The 24,126-nt window shown below is 35.0% G+C and overlaps 1 protein-coding gene across 3 annotated transcripts in view; it reads right to left on the reverse strand.

Moving 5' to 3' along the window:
* PPP4R3B (protein phosphatase 4 regulatory subunit 3B) overlaps positions 1-23,369 on the reverse strand; it is a 55,792-nt gene extending 32,423 nt beyond the window's left edge. The window contains exons 1-7 of one of the 3 annotated variants that reach the window (XM_037047948.1): positions 22,931-23,369; positions 21,608-21,663; positions 12,275-12,373; positions 9,495-10,118; positions 4,564-4,641; positions 3,318-3,434; positions 1,766-1,882 (exon numbers count right to left, since the gene is read on the reverse strand). In XM_037047948.1, the coding sequence (XP_036903843.1) occupies positions 1,766-1,882; positions 3,318-3,434; positions 4,564-4,641; positions 9,495-10,118; positions 12,275-12,373; positions 21,608-21,663; positions 22,931-23,072 (1,233 nt within the window). In that variant the 5' untranslated portion in view covers positions 23,073-23,369. Of the gene's footprint in view, positions 1-1,765; positions 1,883-3,317; positions 3,435-4,563; positions 4,642-9,494; positions 10,147-12,274; positions 12,374-21,607; positions 21,664-22,930 lie in introns of those variants that run through there. The other 2 variants (XM_037047949.1, XM_037047950.1) reach the window with 2 other exon arrangements.
* Between the last annotated feature and the right edge of the window lie 757 nt (positions 23,370-24,126).

Consider the following 24,126-nt stretch of genomic DNA (forward strand, 5'->3'; position numbering starts at 1 on the left):
TTTATTTAAAAGAACATCAAAACATCAACTCCCCACTAAATATACATGTAAGTTATTTCTTTTTTCTTTTTAAAGGTCGCTGCCAAACCTAATATAAACTTCACCATGTAGGATCCTTTATTTTGAAAATTAAAAAAATATATAATTTATCCTCTTTTGTGGACTAAGAACTGTTTTAAAGCAACAAAATTTTTAAATAATAAAAATTCTAGATATCAGAAAATTCAGGGAAATGAAAGGCACTGAGGACAGTGATTGTAAAAAAAAATTTGAGAAGGGACTTTAAAAAAAATTGAATTTATTGGGGTGAAGAGGAAGGGACTTTTTATAATCAAAAATCAGTAACTGCTTCTCTAAGTCACATGCATTAATTAAATGTAAACAAAAAAAGAGTTCTACAAAATAAATGAACAAACAAAATCAAAACAGACTCATAGAGAAAATGGACTGATGGTTGCCAGAGAAGGTTTGGGGGAATGGGTGAAAAAGGTGAGAGGATTCAGAAGCACAAATTGGTAGCTACCAAATAGTCACAGGGATAAAAGTACAGCATAGGGAGTATAGTTAATAATATTGCAATAACTAGTATGGTGCCAGGTGGGTACTAAAAATGGGAGGGAACACTTTGTAAAATATACGATTATCTAACCACTATACTGTATACCTGCAATGAGCAGAAAATAATACTGAATGTAAATTGTAACTGAAAAATTTAAAAAAACCACACACATAATAGTTCTAATAAAACAGAAAGTTAAAAATTCTTGAAGTCAGTAGCTTCTCTTTTCACAGTCTGAGAGATGCTACAATGACTGCCTTTAACTATGCACACCACTAAGGATGGAACACTGAGTATTAATTTCAAAATCATCTTTTATGAAAGATGACACTAAGAAAATATCACAACAGTGAGATAAACCAAGTATCTATTCTTTAAAGTCAGATTAGCATTAGTTGGGTTAAAAAAATTCTTAAAAGATACAACACAAAATATGTCTTCTATTTCTTTTCTACTGGCTAAACCATACCATTAGCCCAAACTGATTCTAAATAAAATTGCTTAAAAAAAAAACCCCACTGGAAATAGCTAGATGTAAAAGTCTAGTTAAGAGATCAAGCATAAAACATATAAAATAACTGTAGTTTAATTCATAACAACTCATATAAGGATCAAATTAACACTGGAATTCAAAACCTTTAAGGAGACAGAATTATATTTTAGTTATTTTTTGCTTAACACTAAAATATATTTAATATAAGAAAGGAAGATTACTTAAAATTATAGCTGTATATTTGTTTTGTCTTAAAAATAGTATAAAGGGAAAGTGTAAATATTTCTGTAGTGGGGAAACACAACATTGGTTTCATTTTTAAACGCTTATCCTCACTGAACACCCCCACACATTTGAACACAGGGAAAGTAATTTCTTAGTTATTCTAGGTAAGTGCCTGATTTATGGCTTGAAATTATACTTCATTAGTACTTGAAATGTTTTTTAAGACCACCATGTAAGAATTTAATTCTATGGTAACCTAGCTCAACACTAGTTTGAATATGCTTTTCTTTAAAACAATCAATCCAACTGCCAATTTGCATTAGCAAATCAATTGGCACATATTCTGGGCTTGCCAAAGTCACAAATGATAAAAAAAAATCTATTATTTTGCTTCATAAAAGATTATTACAACAATGGCCATGCCTTTACTCTCAATAGTTTGAAAACACTACAGGTAATTCATGTAGAACTGGAGTATTATTACTCACATCATCACTCTGCTGGGCTTCTTGCATTACAAATTCTCGGACCATGGATGGACTAAATTCTACTAAATAAGAAAATATGTCTGTAGCAGCCGATCTGACTTGCAAATCATCCATGCCCTGATAAAAAGAAAGGTTACAGACTGTTAATAAACATTATATTAGTGTTTTGCTTTTTCCCAAATCTATGTATACCACCAAATTTCTGGATTTAATTGTGCTAGAATCAAAATATATAAACTCTCTATCCTTATCTTCTTTTCCTTTTACAAATACTGAAAAGTTTTAGGCAGCTCAATGATTAGTATCTGACAGTTTTTACCACCACAAAAATAAATACGAAAGAGAATTTAAATATAAGAAATCAGCACAGGATTATAAAGCAGTGCTTTCAAATGCTGTAACAAAATGTTTTTGATTTTTTGGTGGGGGTGGGGGTGGGAGAGAATTCTTGATTTAAATACATGCAAAAATGTGCATGATATGTAGTTAAGGCTTCAAAACCTTCCAGAATTTCTTTGGTTCTGGATTTGGCAGGTACTTTATGCCTTAGTAACTGATTCTCTCTTATAATTTCCGTATTTAATAGAAGAAGCTTTTGAAAACACTTTGGGTATTTCTACTCTTTTCCACAACTTCCCTTCCTAACTAGTGATTCAGAACACTTTGCCGCTTTCAACATGTGATGAATACATGTGATGATTCGTAAGTTACAAAATCTTCAGGTAATTCTGATAGACTTTGCATAATGTCTCAAAGTGCAGTCTAGGGAATCCTGGCAAGGAGTCTAAGACTCTTTTCAGGAACTGCAAAGTACAACTGAGAGTACAACTGTTTTCATAATAATAAATAATACTAGGGCATTACTGGCCCTTTTCACTCTCAGTCTATCACAAGTATTTTCAAGAGGCTATACAACATGTGATATCACAACAAATGAAATGCACAACCTGCTATGAGACTCCAGCTATTTTCTACTAAGTCAGACATTAAAGACATAGGCAAAAAAACTGAAACAATGCCATTCTTCTCATAAATTTTTTTGTATTGGAAAAATCATTTTTCATAAAAGTTGTATTAGTTATATTAACATAATGGGTTATTTTAATACTTTAAAAATTTGTTTTAATTTTTTATACAATAAATACCAGTGGATAAAACTCATCAACAGCACTATGAGATCCATATAGCAGTGCTTTCAAAGCACCCACATTGCAGCAGGAGCCCCTTTGTTTCAGTCTGACCTCATTCTACTCACTGGTCTTAAAAGATATTTTATTAGTTTCTGTGAAACATACTTAGTTTCCTACAGAAGAGAAAGTCTTGTAAAGACATGCGGGATTTTTATTCACCCCAAACCATATTATATGCAAGTATTACACATTAATGTTATAAATTTAAGTTATTAAAAACCTGAAGATTGAAAACACATATCATGAGAATCATAAACTATAAAAATTCATCATGCATTACTGTAATAAATACTCTCTATCTATAATATAAATCTACTATAAATTCACAATTTGAAAAACATAAAGAAAAGCTGTATAATTACCATTACAATTTCAAGAGCAGGAAGAATCCCCAACTTTGCCAAAGTTTTGAAAAATGCATCCCTGTTTTGAGGTTGTAATGTCTGAGAAAATGCACAAAATTCCTTGAAAAAATTAACCTGTAATGTTAGAAAGTACAGTGAGACCTGACACACAAGAGTAAACTTAAGGCACACTGTAATATGAGCAACAACAGTGTGGAAATCACCCTTCTAATAAGGACCTTGACTTTTCAGGGTACCCTGGCTCCTCAAAACCTATATCGAAGAACACAGAAACTAGTATTCCATTAAAAATAAACCTTACATTGAAGAGTTAACACTGGGAAGACATTATGGCACACATGTTATATATGTGGAGTCTAAGGTGGCATGCACATATGTATATGTACATATACATACACACACAAACATATACACAAATACATACTTATACCTATTATTCTCTATTTATAATTAAGGTGTAAAAATGCCATGTAAGGCAGATATTTTCAATCAGAGCAAACATTTTCATAGAAACCATGCTATAATAAATAGTGGCTGGGTTTCCAGGGAGTCCTCAAAAGTACGATTCGAGTTTTAAGAACTGAAAAGGACATTATAGATGCCTTAGTCTAAAGGATTAATTTTATAAGAAAACTGAATAGGTTGTTAGTAAATACATGAAAAGTGACTTGGCTGATTTTAAGTCAGCAATCTTTCATGACTTCTTAAAACCCAAGTATTTGATTATAATGTAAGAAAAATCGACAAACTGCTGGTAAACAGTAACACTACTTTCTTTCCCCAGGCAATATCTCAACAAAGTGATTATAAACACATTGATAAGAAAGACACATTTTCAAGAAACAATTATTTATCATTCATTTATTTAAGAAGTAGTCTCCTTATCACCTGTTTAAAAAGAAAGGCATATCTATAATGTGAGTATCTACAACCATGAAAATGCATGAATCTGTGTTTCTGCTCTAAAGTAAACCACATGTCTGATTTGGGGATTTGTAAGGTACGTAATTTCTCTCACAGAGCAGGGAACCTGCATTAAATATCTTAAAAAATTTCTAAAATATATGAAACAGTAAGTTTAAGAGACTTTAAGAGTAATCGTTTATAGTATAATTTAAGTATGTATCTTTCATCTCATACTAATTATAAAAATTCTCTCTTAAGTTAATAAATTCAATATTAAAAGCCTGTAGGTCAAAAAGTAAGTGCTCTTTAAGGGTTTGAATTTCAAGAAGTAACTTACCAATTCACGCCGTTTATCATCATCTGTGGCCTCATCTGTTAACTGTGCAAAAACTTCAGATAAAAATTTCTCATCTTCCTACATGAGAAAAAAATGTTAATTTTAAATTACCATTCATTACTATGAAGTATTAGAAGTATAAAAATATACTTATTTATATGATACAATTATAATTCCAAGGTATACTTATGTAATAATTTTCAAAGTTTGACTATACTATTCACTATTTGTCATACGTACATTAACACATTTAACCAGAAACCTATTTACTCTTAATTTAAATAATTCAAAGAAGTTTGAAGATCTCATTGTCAGTCCACAGCAGATTAAAAACCTAAATTATAGATATGAGTAAAGGAGACTAAATTATGGCAGTAATAATTCATAAAACATAACAATGTAGGAATTTTGGTATAGAGCCATGATTTTTTTTCAGTTGTCCCCATTTTGTTATTCCCCTTTATCACCCTCCTCCCCGTACCCTCCTACCCTCCAGCATGCCCCCGCCACCACTTAGTTCATGTCCATTGGTTATATATATAAGTTCTTTGGCTTCTACATTTCCTATTCTTAACCTTTCCCTGTCTATTTTGTGTCCACCTATTATGCTTCTTATTCCCTGTACCTTTACCCCCCATTCTCCCCTTCTCCACTGATAATCCTCCATATGATCTCCATTTCTGTGATTCTACTCCTGTTCTAGTTGTTTGCTTAGTTTTTGATTTTTTAGATTCAGTTGTTGATAGTTATGAGTTTGTTGTCATTTTACTACGCATATTTTTGATCTTCTATTTCTAAGTCCCTTTAACATTTCATATAATAAGGGCTTAATGATGATGAACTCCTTTAACTTGACCTTACCTGGGAAGCACTTCATCTGCCCTTTCATTCTAAATGATAGCTTTGTTGGATAGAGTAATCTTGGATTACTCTTGGATTATCTTGGATTCAGTCCTTGCCTTTCATGACTTAAGACTATTTCTTTCTAGTCCCTTCTTGCCTGCAAGGCTTCTTTTGAGAAATCAGCTAATAGCCTTATGGGAACTCCTTGTAGGTAAGTGTCTCCTTTTCTCTTGCTGCTTTTAAGATTCTCACCTTATCTTTAATCCTGGGTAACTTAATTATGATGTGTCTTGTTGTGTTCCTGCTTTGGTCCAATTTCTTTGGGACTCTTTGGGCTTCCTGGAAGTCTATTTCCTTCACTAGATTGAGGGAGTTTTCCTTCACTATTTGTTCTTATAAATAAGTTTTCAATTTCTTGTTCTTCTTCTTGTTCCACCACCCCTATTATTTGGATATTGAAGCACGTAAAGTTGTCCCAGAGGTTCCTAAGTCTCTCTTCATTTTTTAAAATTCTTGTTTCTTTATTTTATTCTGGTTGGGAGTTTATCTCTTCCATTTGTTCCAATTTGTTGATTTGAGTCCAGTTTTCCTCCCTTCACTGTGGGTTGCCTATATATTTTCCTTCATTTCACTTTGTGTAGCCTTCATTTTGTAACTGAGCTCAATCATTTCTGTGAGCATCCTGATTACCAGTATTTTGAACTGTTTCTTCCTTTGAGCCATATTTCTTTGTCTTCGCACACCTATTCGGTTGTACAGGGCAGAGCCTTAGGTATTCACCAGGGTGGGCAACCCTCTTTGCTGCGTTGTGGCGCTGTCTGTGGGGTAGGGGTCAGAGAGGGAACAATGTCACTTGCTGGCTCTGCTATAGTCCTACTTTCTGTCACTTCCCTCATTTCCCACAGTGGACCGTGGCCTTTCAGATGCTGATTCCCAGGTGGATGAGCTTGTGTACGTTCTAGGATCCTGTAGGCCTCTCCCACAGACTCGCTTGTGATCCCGAGAGCTTCTTCCACTGCCACAACTCCTGCAGATTTTTACCCCCAGAGGTTTTGAGTCTAGTTTCCCATGCTGAAACCCTGGATTCTGCGGTCTGTCTTGCTTCCCAATGGTTCTTCCCAGTTTATCAGCCCACAAATGAGGGACCAACTGGTCCACCAGTCACCTCCTTGGCTGCCCGTCTCCTCCTCTCCTACCCGTGTGGATGAATGATTCTTTAACTCCTTAGCTGTCAAACTTCCATGAAGTTTGAAAAGCTGGCAGTTCTGGTTGTTTTTCATTTTTAAATTTGTTGTCCTTCTTTTGGTTGTGCGAGGAAGTGAAGTGTTTCCACCTATGTTTCCATCCTGACTGGAACTGCCGGGCTACCTTCTCCAAAGCCTTGGTGTATCAGTACATGAGTGGATCCCCAGCGTCGTGATTTTCAACCAGTGTGGCAAGGCAAGGCATACTGGTGTGCCAAAATAATTTTTAAAACATGTAGTACCTGACTATGCAGTCAGGGGCACTGACCTCTTTTCCCTAGGATTGTCAAATGAAAAAATAATGACAATAGCCAACTCAATGATAGCTGTCTGGTATGAATAAATCAAAATTGTAACTAATTTTGTCAAACCATACAAAAAGTATATATTTTGGCATGCTACAGAATTTTAGTAATTACTTTACGTGTGTCACGAGATGAAAAAGGTTGAAAATCACTGGTGTAGACTTACATATTCTGTGGTCTTCAAGGATACAACTAAAATACAAAACACTGCAACAACTGCTTTTCATACTGATGACTCTAAGGCTTTAGGAAATGAGCCTTTAGAAGCCAATGGCCATAAGCTTAACTACTTTCTTTTCACACAGTTAAAAATATAATTTTGCATCACGCTGGCACATAAAAAAATTACTGAATGGTAAGCCCTAAACAGGTATCTGGCTATTTCATCAAATGTATCTCATGGACCAGAAATGAGTAAAACTTATCTTTTTAAAGCTACATTTATATATTACAGCCTTTACAAATAAATGATGACAAAATATATAAAATGACATACAAAGTATTACAAATATTTATAAATTAGCTTGCATAATTTATTTTTTAAGACATAAAAGAGCACTAATTTACTATTATGGTTTTGGCAACCCTTCTGAAGTCAAAAGTGTTCATTTGAAAGCTACATTTCAGCCTGTCACTGGCTCCTTACATCAACTACATTGATTATGGCGCTATTTCCCATCTCCTGAGACTGAAACTTTTTTCCTGTATGGAAGTGAAATGGTATCCTGAATTGTACAGTATGTTTTTTAAAAAGCAGGTTCTAGCCCTGGCTGGTGTAGCTCAGTGGATTGAGCGCGGGCCTGCGAACCACACAATCGCGGTTCGATTCCCAGTCAGGGCACATGCCTGGGTTGCAGGCCGGTTCCCTGCAGGCCAGTTCCCAGCAGGGGACTCACGAAAGGCAACCATACATTGATATTTCTCTCCCTCCCTCCCCCTCTAAAGATAAATAAATAAAATAAAATAAAAAGCAGGTTCTATATGTTGTAAATGAAACATAACATGTAAATCTAACTTCCCTCACACTTAATACTGTGGAGTGTCGAAAAACTGGTAGGTCAAAGAATGATCTGGAAAAATATATGCTATATACAACGTAAGACAACAATAGTAGAATGGTGAATAATGGTTGGAAGTATCATAATATGGAATTTCATAACCAAATACTAAGTCAGAGATTCTCAACTTTTTGGTCTCAGGACCCCTCTAAACTCTTAAAAATTACTAAGGGGCCCAAAGAGCTTTCACTGTGTGGGATCTATTTATCAATATTTACTATACTTAAAACTGAGACATTTTAAAACATTTATTAATTAGTTTTAAAAGTTAGCTATTATGTTTATGTAAATATATTTATAAGAATTATATGAACCCAAATTTTAAAAATTAAGAAAGAAAACTGGCATTGCTTTATATTTTTGAAATTTTCTTTAATGTATGGCTTAACAGAGGACTGCAGATCCTTACATCTTCAGCATTCAGTCTGGTGTGACGTGTTGTTTTGGTTGAAATATAATGAAGAAAGTGTAGTCTTACACTGACATGAAGTTGGAAGAGGGACCTGAAAGGGATCCAGGAACCCCCAGTGGTCCACTGGTCATACTTGAGAACCACTACACTAAGTATACAGTAGCTGCCCGATAAACTTAGTGCCTCATATGAAAATAACAAAGACAGAAAGAGAAAACTATGTAGATAGTAGTACACTATCACCATAAGAAAACTCTTCAAAGTCATGTTTACTACACTGTTAGGGTATAAAAGATTAACACAATAAACAAGATATAAAACTTCTATTTTAAAACTCAAGGAGACAGAATAAAATCGACATCACATAGCAAATAATCTAATTATCATCTCCTGAAAATTAATGAATATTTCTCAATCCTGGCTGCACATTTTAATTATTTAGGAAGTTTTAGGAACTCATACTTATACATAGCCCAACCATAGCTAAGCCTCAGAAAATGGAATAAAAAATAATTTAAAAATAGCTGCTCCTAATGGGATGATGAAAAAGTTCTGAAAATGCCCTGGCTGGTGTAGTTCAGAGTTCTGAGCTTGGGCTGTGAACCAAGGGGTTGCTGGTTCGATTCTTGATCAGGTCATATGCCTGGGTTGCCAGGCCCTCAGTGAGGGGCATGTGAAAGGCAACCGCACACTGATGTTTTTCTCCCTCTCTTTCTGTCTCCCTTCCCCTCTCTTTAAAAACAAATAAATAAAATCTTTTTTAAAAAAAGTTCTGAAAATGGACAAAGATAATGGGCGCATAACACTGAATGTTACAAATTATACACTTAATGGTTAAAATGATACATTTTATGTCATGTATATTCTACTACAATTTTTAAAAAGAAAAAAAGTAAAATAAAAACCCAGTTACATCACAGGACACTTAAAAATATAAATATAAAAGGTCACATTCAGAAATGCTTCTCCTTCAGAAAGCCATGTGTGAAAGAAGGAAGGAACAAGTTGAACTATTAAGGAAACCAAACATCTGAAAACAGAATTGTGAAGCACACCTTAGTTTACTTACCTGCAACATGCTGACTATCTCAACTTTGTTGAAGAAAATAAAAGATGTCAGAGTAGAAAGAAAATTCTCTTCAAAAACAGATGGCGTAGGCAAAATGATGTCCTGAATGTACTGTACCCTGTAAGTTTGGTGTATTTTTTGCCTTAGTTCAGAGTCTGTAATTGGTATAACTTCCTTAAACTTCGCAGTTTTGGTCAGGAATTCTCTATGCCTTTTTGGCTGAGCCGAAGCAGGGTCATACTCAAGGCATCCCACAACATCCATGATACACTCATCAGAAAACATTACTTCAAACAGAGTTGCCTTATTTAGAAACAGAATTCCTCTAATAATTTCATACAAATGGTGTAAGCCTTCAGTGTTTTCTAGGTTCTCACAAGCTTGGAACAGCTGCAGTAGTTTTTTAATATAGCCTTCATTTTCCAAGGCCAGAGCCAGCTTTTCCCTACGAATAGGTGAGGAGAGCACTGAGGTAACTAAGTCAGCAATCTCTTCAAGTTTATTGAGTTCACATGTGGGCAGATCAATCAGATGACTGGTTTCAGGCATTTCTTCAAATCGTTCTTCTTCTGATTCATCAATGAGGTCTTGTGTGACTTCCACTGACGGATCCTTACCTTGAACCTAAAAATATCCAAGTACAGCTGGTTACCTTAAAATATAAAAGAATTCAAAATTTTGGAAATCAAATTACTGACCACTGAGTTGAAGTAAAAATACCTTACAAAAAATTAGTACTAGTAATACAGCCACTTAATTAAAAGTGAAGTCTAGAGGGAGAAAATACACCCAGTTTATAGTTAATTATTTGAGTCTAAGTTACCAACTACAGATCATTTCACCTCTAAATTACACCTCACTTTACAGAAAACTTTGCAAGCATAAAATTCAATGTTAGTCCTTGGAGAGCACATGGAGAAAAAAACAGGATAAAAATTAGGGCCGTCTTGCCATCACCACCAATTTCCTGGTTAAAAATAGGCAAAATCAAAGGTGAAATAATAAAACAATTTGTATTATATTCTATGTGTATTGTACAAATTAAAGCAACATTACATTTATTACTGTTTTCAACTGTTCACAAACTGGAATTCTTCTATTTAATAATATATGCTAATATTGCTCCAGCAATACGTAATACATATATGCTATGAGAAAAAAGAAACCATCTACTCCCAATTAATAAGTTTAGTCATTTAGAGCCATATGTCAAACAAACTTTATACAGAACCTGAAAGTTCATACTACACTTTCTTAGGCCATTTTATTATAGCGTGTGGCACTATTACTGGGAAGACCAAGGGGAAAAAAAATGACTGCAGTCTGATGCACAAAACTACTCAAGAATTTCCAGTGATAAGAATCACTAGATGCAGGGATGTCCAACCAACGGCCCACAGACTGCATGTGGCCCAGGTTGGCTATGAATGCGGCCTTACACAAAATTGTAAATTACTTAAAACTTTTTTTTGCTCATCATGTTTCATTAGTGTTTGTATATTTAATGTGTGGCTTAAGACAACTCTTCTTCCAGTGTGGCCCAGAGTTGCCAAAAGGTTGGACACCCCTGCAATGGAAGGCCCTAGCCATATTGCTCAGCTGCTTAGAGCACTGTCCAGATATGCCAAGTTTGTAGGTTCAATTCTTGGTCAGGGGACATACAAGAAGAAACCAGTGAATGAATAAACAAGTGGAACAACAAACTGATGTCTCCCCCTTCTCTTTCTCTCTCTAAAATCAGTCAATAATAAACAATCACTAGAGGGGAAAGCTGATGTAAATGAAAATGACAGTATTCAAAAAACACTATAATAGAATATCACAGGGGAGGATTGAGTGGGGGGCTAGGGGGCTGGTGGGCAGCACAGGGGAGAGCAATGGGGGGAAATGGGGATAACTGTAATTGAACAATAATTAAAAATATTTTTTAAAAGAGTAGGCAACCACTGAAACAGTCAGTGATCTCCATTTATAGAAAATGATAGTTAAAATGAATGTTATAATTTATAATTATAGTTATTACTGTTACAGCAAGCACTTGCCTAAGGAGACATAACTACTAAATCTAATACAGAATTCTGAATGGGATCCTGGAGCAGAAAAAAAGCACTGGGTTTTTCAACAAAGGAAATCTGAATAAAGAATGAGCTGTAGCTACCAATAATGTATGAATAAACAATGAATAATAAATGTTTATTTAATTAATTGTGACAAGTATATTATACTAATGTAAGATACTAATAATAGGAGAAATGGAGGGGTGGTGTCAGGAAGGGAAGTATATAAAAACTTTTCTGCTCATATTTTCTGTAAATCTGAAACTTTTAAAAGAAAAACTATTTATAAAAAATTCCAGTTATCTGGGAGTTTCTACTTATCCTATATCTTGTAAGTTCTTCACAAGTTGAAATCATGGGCACTTTAAATAATTAGTGTCTGGCCCACAGTATTCATGAACATTAGGCAAACAAGTTGACCAAATGTAAAAAAAATCTAAAAGCTTTAGAACCTAGTTTTTTTTTTTTAAGATCTTGACATTTTATAGGGCATTAAAATCTCAAGTGATAAATAAAATTATACCAATTCAAAAATTTTTTAAATAAAAAAATGTGCTATAAAATATAAAAGAAATTTCCAGATTAGGTTGCCACAATCTCACACAAAGACATTATCTCTCTGAATTATAATATATATCTTTTAAAGAAAAAAAATCAAGAATGCATACGAATTTAAGTAGAATGCATACAAGTGTAAGTTAAATATTCTTCAAAGACACTTACCTGACAAATTTTTTCCCAGATCTCATCACAGCCAGCTTTTTCCTGAAAACTTAGAGCCAGATCATAATTTTCAGCTTCTGACCAAACAATTAATGTATCCTGTTTAAAAACAAAGATTTCTAGATCATCACACTTGTAAAGAAGTAATTACAAAGTATAAATAAAAATCAAAAGGAGAGAAAACTGCATAGCAATCACAAATGCCCTCTTGTAAGTGCAATTAATATACACTCAATTGACATCATATTACTCTATTTTGTTACCCACTGAAACTTTAGTAATATAATGGCAAAGAAATAGTAGCTTTGGCACTAAAAATGACATTGAGCAATTTTCTAAAACAAAAAAGACTAAAACAGGTTAGCAGTTTCTGGTTCATGTTACTAAGATAATGTTTAATTGAAAGTCTAGTCATTCTTGGCCAAACTGTAAGTAGACATTCTAGTCATCTATTTCCTCTCATTTCTAGAAAGTCTGCTGTTCCACTCACTAAACCACCTACAAGTTTATTTTTCCCTTTAAGCCAGTTGTCAAACAGGCCAGTTGTTAAGCCTGTTTGCAACAAGGCTAACGACTGAAAATATCTTAAGGTTTAACTCTGTTTTTGCCTTTTTTGAAACCAGGAAAAGCCTTAAAAATATTAAGAAATGTGAAACAATGATGAAATGGAGATACTCGCTTTATCTCTGTTACCAATAGCATCTAGTTCATCACCTTAGATTGTAGAAAAATTAAGAACCCTAGATTTAGGTAAGTACTTTCCCAGAGTTTCTTTAATTATAACCCCAGTCTTACAGAAAAAAGCTGTCAACCTCTTTTATTAAAAACTAAGGTTTGGGTTTAAACGGAAACATCCATACACTTTTAAACACTAAAATCAATGAAATACTCAAATGAAATAAATTTTTAAAATCTACAAAACACCTCGTTTAATAATTGTTTATCTGACCTATTAAAAATACAAAATTGAAAGTGAGCCCTAGATTAATAAAGACAAAGTCTTCAAAATAAAGACGTATCATTGTTTTGGTAATTCTAACCAGTAAAGAAAAATATCCTTTCATTAATCTAGGCCTCAGAATAATACCTTTTTTTTCTGTGTAATCAGGTAAAAAGAATAGCTGGAAATCAGTTTTCTAGCTTCTGCCTAGCCATTCTTCTTGAAAGGGAAGTTTACTGCCAGGTATTCTGAAACACTATCATGTTATACTTTTATTAAAAAACCTTCAGTGGCTCCCACCATCTACAAAAGAGATTCTGAAATTTTTTTAAAAGCCAGCAAACCTTTTTATGAACAAAAATCTCCACGTTAAAAAAAGGAAAACAGCAGTATTTAATAGATTAAAGCACTAACATACCCACCCACTCAGATTTGTTCTTTCCTCAGTCCCTGACTTGTCCAAGATCCCTCCTCAAAACTGCTTCACGAACAGTGATCTCCAAAACATTTTTAACTGTGCCTCAAATTACTTACATTTTATATACAGGAATGTAATATTAGTACAGCAATACATTTAAAAACATGTGTAAAATACAAATTAAAAAGTTTACATAAAAATACTTTAAAATATTTGAATCATAATGTCTCCATACTGTTATTAGCATTTTAAAACACAATACACACTTATGGCACAGTATATTCATAAAGGCAGTAGACACAAATCCATATTTAACATCGCTTTAATAATTCTGGGCTTCTTGGGAGGAGCAACTTCTTCTTAGATCTCCGTTATCATTGTTTCTGCTCTGTCACTTGGCCAACAAACCAATTACACTAGGAATGTACCTGTCAGTTTAACCATTAACTTGTTCATTTGCACCTACAACATGGTTATCACCCTTTTTTAAGGCACTTGTTTATTTTGTTAAGGTTACAGGTTAGTTTAAATTGGAAAATATCTGCAAACTGTTATCTATACAGAGAGACTACGATAATTCACAATAGGTGGGAAACTCTTTTTCATGGAAATGTTACTCTTCTCTCAGAATACCATACCTGTTTTTGACTCTTGACCACCTGACTTTATTAAATATTAGCAAAACTCAAGTTCTGAAAACAGGTTTCTTCAGAAAACAGGTTTCTTCTCAAATCCCAATGCTTCATACTGTGTTTTCCACTTTGGAGGTCACTAGTACAAGAGAATGAAATTCAAAACCCTTAATCCAGGCATCCAAGGCCTTTTCAATTTTGGTTCTAATCTCTCTCTTAAGAGAAAGTCCAGGCAAGCAGCAGTCTCAATTAACTGAGACTGCTGAGTCCTCCTCTTCATCATTTCTTTTGTTCTTTCACTCCTATTCCTAATGGAAACTCTTTTCCCTAAGCCAGTCTAAATCCCAGAAACTAAGTGGGATTTATAGTCACTTATTTTTCAATGCAGAGAGGACTGACTTTGGGAGATGGTTAAAATATGGATTCTTATACCTATTCTATTCCTATACTTACTCTTACAAAATTAAAAACTCTTATTTTAATTTTTTAAAATCCTCACCCAAGGATATGTTTACTGATTTCAGAGAGGGAGGGAGAAAGAGAGAGAGAAGCATCAAATGGTCACCTCCCACAGATGCCCTGATCTGGGATTGAACCCAGTCTTTTGTTGCATGGGATGATGCTCTAATCAACTGAGCCACCTGGCCAGGGCAAGAATCGCTATTTTTAACAAAGGTCTCAGCTAACTCAAATTTGAGAACCTGCGCTAAGTGTTATCTCTAGTTGATTAACAGAGGACAGAGAAGTAGTATCAGAGTAGACACCATCAAGCTCAATGTATCTACTCCAAATGGGTATCAAATCCTATCCTTCCTTCCCTCCTTCTCCACACCCTATTGTCTCAGTTGAAAAATATAATGGGAAGAAGCACTCCTCAGAACTGCTCAATCAAAGGGTTAGTGTAAAAGCTCCTATATGAGCATAGAGTTGTCATGAGAATATGTGTAAAAGAATGAAAACTGTCAAAGGGCAGCATTTCCTATATATCCAAAAGGTCTACATACAGTCCAGCTCAATTTTTCATAGTAAGGTCTCTTTTCTACTGCTGTGCTTTGTGATATATCTTTTTGCTCATTTGTGTGGTATATATTATCTTTGGGACGTTATTAATGCCATTGTTTAAACCACGAGAAGCTGTGGGTTTTTTTCCCTCTCTCTATTAACTAAAACATTTAATCACCATTATGTCCCTATGGAAATCATATTTAAAATGAGCTTGCAGGGAGAACAGAAAAAGTTATATTTGGTCTGGCCCTTTAAAAAATAAAAAAGGTTATTATGTCCAAACTCAGGATGGGAGTAATATATGAGCTATAGAAGCTTGACAATTTAATTTTTACCAAGTCAGGTTTCCACAATGTATTCTAGTATTATTTTAAGAAATTGTCACTTTCAATCTTATGTATTAAATATACATTATTGAGCCTGTACTGTTTAAATCTGACGTTCCTTAATCCAGAGTCTAAAAGATGTCTTAAAATTATGTCTTAAAATTATCTCTTTTGGGTAAAGGGTCTTTAGTTTTTAATATTATATTCACAAAGGCATCTGTGACACTTTTAAAAGTATCTAACAAACCAATGGATTGTCAGTTTGTTTACTTCTCCAGTACTGATCCACTTCCTTAACATGGATAAGTGCAGAGTCACGAAATATCCGAGACCCTAGTTTGCCAGATCAACCTTAGTTCTGCCCCTTATTGACTGACAAAATTCTATAAAGATGGAGCTGAAGTTTTCCAAAAAGACTTTTTTAAAAAAGAAAAATAGAAATATCAACAGGATTACTGAATTTGCAGATGCAAAATCAACTTAAAAGTCTGAAAATGAGTAGGTTTAACCAAATAATGTTTATACTACTCTCTAGTAGTTCCTAATAGTTAACCTAGTCCTTCTGAGATGACTTTTAATTTATATTACCGTAAAACATAGAGTCCAAGATAGACATGATGAATACTTATAAACAGTAGTAATATCTTCCCCAAATCTGTGACATATTTAGATACAAGTGGAAAATCCTCAACTAGAATTAGGACCTGGGTACAACTCAAAGTTTCACTGTCCACTATTTCTGGGACTTTCATCAAAGTATTTCACCTCTTTGATCTTTCTCTCATTGGGAGAGAGGAAAATGCTGCCTATGCTGGGATTGTTATAAAATTATGAATATAGTTCTTATTGAGCTTATGTGTCCAGTACTGTGCTAAACTATTTTTCATACATTAATTCACAACTAGTTCACAAGGCCTGATCTTGATTTAAAAGATTCAGAGAAAATTTGCTCAAAATCACTTATGTAGCTAGAAATAATGAAATGCAACCCATGTTCCTACTGATTGCCACACTATAAAGCTGAATACATTCTTTAAAAAACCCACAAAGTTCTTAACTTTTCTTCCCAAGCTTCTCCCCTATGGCATTTTATTTATCAAGGCATCTCCCTAAAAACCCTAAGACAGACCTTTCTCCATCTGATTCCCAAAGATTCCTCCTTGGTCCCATTCCAAACCACCACCCAGAACACACTTTTACTTATTACCTCACCTATCTTTCAAAGCTAATCATTCCTGCCCTCTACCCATGCACCTGGTCTATAGTTCAAAGTCCAGAGTGAACTCTACTCATTGTGAATTCATGTTATTTTAATGCATTCATAATTGTGAAATCTCATTCGTCCATGTATACTCATTAGTCCATTCCCCACAATGACTCTCTGGCTAAACACCAACATCCTCAATTTTACTGGATTTTTTTTTTTGCCAATTGAGAGAGATACAATAAATGCATGATTATTTTCATTTGTACCTTCATCTCAGTGAACATTCTTCTATCCAGAACCTAGAATATTCTTTATCTCTCTCTTGCAACATATGAAACAGCCATTTGCTGACGAGCTGTCCTTCTCTAACCAAAATTCGGATTCTAATCTTCCTTGGCTTGAAGACAACACATTTTTCTGTTTCTGTAGTTTTAACAATTGTGTAATCTTCCTCTTAACTGAATGTCCTGTCAATTACATCTTCAATATATATTTCAAATCCATCCATCTCTTTCCCTCGCTGCTAACCCAATCCAACATTCTCTCCACTTGGACCATGCAGCGATCTCTCAATTAATACCCCATCCCAGTTACTGGTGCTCTTCAATCCTAGAGATTGATGCTACTATTTTGGATCATGTGATTCCTCTACTAAAAATAGTTCAGAAACTTTCAAATGCACTTAAAAAATATCCAAAGATAGTGACCAACCCACAAACTGAATCACTCAACCAGTTATCATCAGATGAGTGAATTAATGTGGACAATTTGACAAGGCTCAATCTTAAGCTGTTTTTTTCTCAGTTTATATGTATTCTCTCAAAGGAGGTCTCCTCTTGCAGCTGTATTATTTAATGATTCTAAAATTACTCTCCTACAACAAACTCTTACTGTCTTTTTAGTCTCAGATATTCATAGTAAGACCTTTCCATTTGTTACAGAATCACTTCAAAGCCTAAATGGGAAAACAACAAAAACAAGACATAGAATAGTATGTAGTGTGCTACCATTTATGCCAATAAAAGAAGTTATCTGTGACTTCGTATTTGTTTACATATGCATAAAACCTCCAGGAAGATATACAAGAAAATGGTAACACTGGTAGCTTCTAGCAAGGAAAACTGTATGGATGGAGTCCATGGTTGGAGAGAGACTTCACCAAATACTGTCTGAATTTTTAACAATGTGAATGTATTACCCATTTAATGTAAATCTCTAACCAAATAATTAATGTAAACCCACTTTCTTCTCAACTTCCCAGTTTATGGAGAGAACCATCCTTTTTCTGGCCCTGAGATTCAAAAACACTACCAGTAACCTCTGATTCCTTCTTTTCCATTCACTAATCTTCCAGTACTTTCTTGAAAACACACTGGAACTCTGTTCCTTCTTTCTATTACTACACTGAAACAGGCTTTCATTTTCCTGTATCTGAATTATTTCAAAAGAAATTGGTACCTAAAGCTCTTGTTTCCCTCTGCACTAATTCATTATTCATGACTTTGCCATACTCACTTCCTAAACAGAGTATTGCTTTCATCACATTAGGTTCCTACCCAAGAACCTACAACGGCTCCCTTTTGTTTAGCAGACCAAGCTCTCAAATAGGAAACCTAGGCTGCAAATAGGCTTAATAATATTTATACCAGGTATACTATTTCCTTCCCTATCACAGCACGTACCACCAAGAAGAGTGAAGTTTTTCTTAATGGTTCTGGCTGATACCAATCTCTCCCTTTAATTTTCTACTGCTCTAAAATTAAATTTTCTACTGTGGAATACAAGTCGGTTTTTACAGTATTTTGTGTTGTATTTATAGTATTTTGTCTTACAGCACATACCTGCTGGAGTTTTGGTCATGAAATGTAACCTGTGTTTTAGTTGCCTTATCTGTGAAATTCTTTCATGGCTTTTCATGAAGATTCAGTTAAAACATTTTATTATCATTCCCTAACTGTTATGTCTTGCTTACCATTAAAACCAAGGACAAGAACTTTATTGTACTTCCTAAACCCAGGAACACAAATTGCTACATATAAAAAATGCACACCCAAATGACTCTTTCAGGATTAGTGGGGCTCTCTAAATGACTTAAAGTTTTGGCAAACATATCAGAAACTGTCATATTCCACCATATAGTCATTCTCTTCCCTTTCCCATGTGTACACTGGCTCCTTCCCATTAACTACTACAGTACTGCACACAGTATGCAAGAAAGTGGTGTAAATCATAATAATCTACTGATACTGAGTATCTTTCAACCCAACTATTTCTAACTATTTTGAACACACAATTCACTGCTTAGCGTATTATAGAACTGTAATGTTAAAAAAAAATGTTAAGTACTACTCTCTGAACTTAATGTATTTTAGTATAGTAAAAGAGCCCATGAATGTCTCATCCATTCACTTGTTTATTAAAAATGCACTAATGATCAATATACTTCGTATAAATTTTGGAAACAAAAATTTTTATAGACTAATTTATTGAATAACTTAAATGACATTCTAAAAAAGGTAATTCTAATAAACATACAAAAATAGCAAAGTGTTTGGTAATCTCAATTTGTGTAACTTGGTAAAAAGTGAAACTAGTTAAGATTTTGGTGAAAATACAAAAAATTGTATCTATTACAAAGAAACTGTTTATCATAACCCCTAAATGGCTCTCTGATTTGTTAGAAAAGTGCACTCAATTTAAACAAAAATAAAGTAAAACAAGTGACCCCCTTTATACAGGTTTATCACTCTTAGGTACAAGCTTTTCTATATTATTCTTACTGCCAAAGTTTTCTTAAACTTTAGTGTTATTTAGTAAAAGTACTTCAATGAGGAAAAAACATTTTTAAAAAGGCCCAACAGTGTATTATTTGAATGTGATTAGTTATAGAAAACATTTTCCTAACAGAATAAAATTTTTTTGGAATTTTTCCTTTAATTATTTTAATTTTCTAGCAGAGTACCATCATACACAAAACTATGTACCAAAGTATTTAAAACGCTGGATTTTTAGACTAATGTTGGGAGACTATTTTATACACAAACCTATGCCACAATGTGACCTTTCCAATAGTTAACAATAGCAAAAGGATCTGGTACACAATTTTAGAAGAATTCATATGACTAATTTGTAGGAAATCACATTTAAGATCACAGTTCCTGAGAATTGTATATTCATGAAGATAGAAAAAGAATCATAAAATATTAGTATTTCTTCCCCACGAACAAAAAAATCATAAGTGGCTATCTGCCAAAATTCAGGGCAAAGAGAGAGTCTGGCTAACTTAGAAATTAAGTTTACTTGAATGTCTATGGTATGGGAAACATCTTCAGGTGTTCAAAAGAGGACAAATGTTTAATTTGATTCTCCATCAGAAAGGACACAGAATATTTTCTAAGAGAAGGAAAAAATCTATTACCTGAATATTGAAAATTAAAATATTTCAAAGAACTGATTAAAAATATATTGCATACACAAAACAATTGTTTGACAGTAAGACTTTTACTAATAATTGTGCAACAGACATAGTTTCACCCCTCCAACAGGAAGTATCTGATTCTGGGTATTCAAAATTTCATTGGCCTTGACGAAAGTAGGTATCAATCACGTAAATATAATCTTAACATAATTTATCTTTTCCTACAAAAATCTCTGCCATATTCACTTTACACACTGCACACACACACAGATATGGAGATAATCCAAACATCCAACAGGAGTATATCATACACCAGAATACTATACAGTGTTTTGTTTTTTTTTAAACTAGATCTACATCGTTAACATGAACAAATCTCCAAAATAATGTTGGGTGAAAAATAAAAGTTGTAGAATACATGTAAGACTACGAGGTCAATAGTATAAAGTTTAAAAACACACAAAAGACTACATATTATTTATGGATACATACATATGCAGAAAAGGTTTAAAAGCATGTACAGAAATAATACACATCAACTTCAGAATAGTGGTTACCTATAGGGAAGATAGAGAATGAATAGAATGAGATGGGTACAAAGGGGGCTTTAACTCTACCCACAATGTTCAAAATTACAAAAAGATTTGAAACAAGTATGGTATGTTAACATTGTTCAATCTGGTGGTGTTACATAGATACTCATCTTATTCTCTGTCCTTTTCAACTTTGAAATGTCTTATAATAAAAATGAAAACATTCACAGAATAAAGAGTAGGATGATTCACTGCTGCCATTCCCAAATTAAGTCATTTTGTATACTAAAATACAAGTTTTCTTTTCCCAAATAAGACAACAAATATTAACAGAGAACAATACATACTTGACAATGTACACTTTTGTAAAGTATCAGTAATTATTATATTAAAAATAGACAATTAAAGATGATCATTTTAACGTTTATACTTTAAAGCTACCTTTGGTTCAGTCAAAGGATCTAATTTCACACCACAAACAGGCTTTCCTTGCTTTAAACAGTACTCCTTTGAATTTTCTTGTGTGCCATTTCCTTTAAATGTGGTTGAGAATAAAAGGCCTTTAGTGTACGGGGTATGGCAGAGACCTGGCTAACTATAGGTTAAATAAAACTAGTGAATACATTGTATTTTAATATTAACTAACAGTGGCTTAATTCCAAGATAATTATTGCCAGTACATAAATACTCACTTTTCATTTTGAAACTTTTAATCTGCAAGGAAAATATATATGGTCTATAACTTTGTTTACCAACATGTTTTTCTTGTCAGGAAAGCTTTCCCATCTTTGTCAGATTAATACTTCCTTGATCATAGATGAAGTCTTTCAAATTAAAGATAAACAACTACTTGCCTGTTGTTTCTGATATGCAGTGTTTGGATTTATCTTTGATTCCAAGAGTAGTGATCCTGAAAGATAAAAAACAGTATTTTTAAGTGAGTTTCAATATATAAATCCCTGAGTAAAAAAAATCAGTTACATAAAAAAAATAAAAGTATTTCATATTTTCTTTACTCAGCTAGACACCTGAACTAATCAAATGTACTCTAATTCACATTTAATTTAGAACATTACCACCTATCCCCAGAAACCCTTAAAAAGAAGATTCCATCTAAGACAAACATTCAGACCAAGAACGTAAAGAGGCTTGATGACTATTAAAGTTTTATTGAAATGAAATTTCAAGGTCTAAATGACCACTTGAAGCCAAACTCTTTTTAGCAGTCACTTTATTGCATTTCCAGTTTAACAAATAAAACACATTACAAAGGACCACAGTAGAAATCTAAGCACACAAATTACAGAATTGCATTTATCCTTTTCTCCTTAAGAACAAAAGAAAGGACACTGCACATAAAAATAAATGTCCAAGACTACTTAAAATAAAAGAGAAAGTACAGAGTACAAAATACATCAGGAATAAACCTAAAACAGTTATTTTTCCATTATCTGTACATAGTTTCAGATTACAATGAGAATGGTGTTTTAGTTACGGCTCTACATTTCAAAATTTAAAAATGCTTCACATACGACTGGTACAATACATCAACGAGTACAAGTTATCTGCTTCGGCGTCCTAACTTGTTTAGGTTGTAAGGAATCCACAGCACCCCCACAAAGGCAGGCTGGAGGTACGCCAGACGAAAGATGTATGATGTGCTTGTACGTGTGCGTGCATGTATTGTGGCAACAGTCTGTAAGAACCCCAGGCTTTAAAAGGTGCTTTTTGGTTTTCCTCAGCACCTGTCGACTGTGGCAACTGAAGCTCGTTGGTAAAATCGGTTTAAAAAAAAAAAGTCTCAAAGAGAAGTTTCACCAAACCTTTCATACCAGACACATAACTGATAAAACAGAAAGAGGAGGGAGGGTCGGCTCCCTACCTGGTCTCATGAGCTTCCTCCCTTCTATTTTCACACTCTTTCCTCTTCAAAAGAAAAGAGACTGGAGAGGAAGGGGTCAAATCCTTAAGACATAGGAGGCGGGGGAACCGAGAGTCGGCGTCTGACTGAGGGTAAATGCGGACAAAGCGTAGTTTGTTTTGCCGTACGGAAAAGTGCAGAACAAAACCAAGGCGTTCGACCAAGAGGTGCTAGTAACCCAGCCTGCGGCCTACACCCCGGGGCCGGGCCCGACCTGGAAGGACTGCACCTTAGCCTACCGTTTCGATGACCTTACCGTCGGACTCTGCCCGAACCAGCAGCGACATCCCCTTGAGCTCCTCCACGTAAGTGGAAGAGACGTGCCCGGTGCCTCTGTCGTCCCATTGCCGGTCTTCATTCAGAGTATAGACCTTCACGCGCCTCCGTGTATCCGACATTGTGGCTGCTGTCTCCGCCGCTCTGGCCACCGCCTCCACGGTCACCTCGTCTGCGCCTCTCACTCTTGAGAGACTGTAGCGGCTGCAGCGGCAGCTCCAGCTCGGCCCCAGTTCACCATGGCTCTCACGGTTCAGCCGCAAGAAGGGGCAACAGGAGCCACCGATACCTCTACGACCAGAGTTCCGGTTACCTCTTACTTCACCCCTCCACACACCCCACCCTCCCTTCCTTTAATCCCCCCCAGAGCTCACTAGCTCTCCCACCGCCACCGTAGCTACTACAAGTCCGCCATCTTGTAACCCGATTCTCTGTGCCTTTCTCTTCCTCCTCCAGCAGGTTTGCACGGGCTGCCCTAGCAGGGGCTATGGCGGCCGAGGAGGCCAACTCACGTTACCTCAGCTTGTGCTCTCGCTTTCCGGGCTAGCAGTACTCACTGTTCTCGCGATGCGAGGGGCTGAACCGAGGTGGGAGGGTCTAAGTGCAAGTTCTTCCTCTCTTGGCCACGCCTGCTATTGCGTGATCTCCGCCGAGTGGTTGGTTCTCGCGATCTCCCGTCCTTGCTGGAGACGCGAGACTTGTCTGTCGAGTTGTGAATCTCGTTTGGTCAGGTTGCGTCATGTGATGAGTCTTGGAACTCATCTCCGAGGGAAGGCGGAGTGTAGCTAGGAGGTAGGCATGCTTGGACTGAACTAACCTTGAGCAAAATGGAAGGTATGGTCCCATTCCAGAGAAGAAGCTCACTCTGTCAGCCTATAGGAGAAAAATAGTTTAAACTTCTTTTTGTGAAGACGTGGGAATTTTGAGTGTGTTAAGGCGACCTGAAAACCACTAAAACTTGTTTGGGAGTCTGTTGCAGTTCAGCGTGTTGACAATTTCTTACTTCCCTCCAAAGCAGTTCACCGTTAGGCTTGTGGTAGTTGACCTTTGAAAAGCATACTTTAAGCTTCATGAAAATACAGGGACCTTATTGTGGTTGTTACCTCAGAAAATAAGTCTTCAGGTAAGTTTAAGGAACTGGTGGGTTAGAACTACCTTTCTAACACATCCAAGAGC

The sequence above is a fragment of the Sturnira hondurensis genome, unplaced genomic scaffold (assembly GCF_014824575.4).
Source record: "Sturnira hondurensis isolate 20B ecotype Veracruz unplaced genomic scaffold, ASM1482457v3 Scaffold0006413, whole genome shotgun sequence".
Classification (NCBI taxonomy): domain Eukaryota; kingdom Metazoa; phylum Chordata; class Mammalia; order Chiroptera; family Phyllostomidae; genus Sturnira; species Sturnira hondurensis.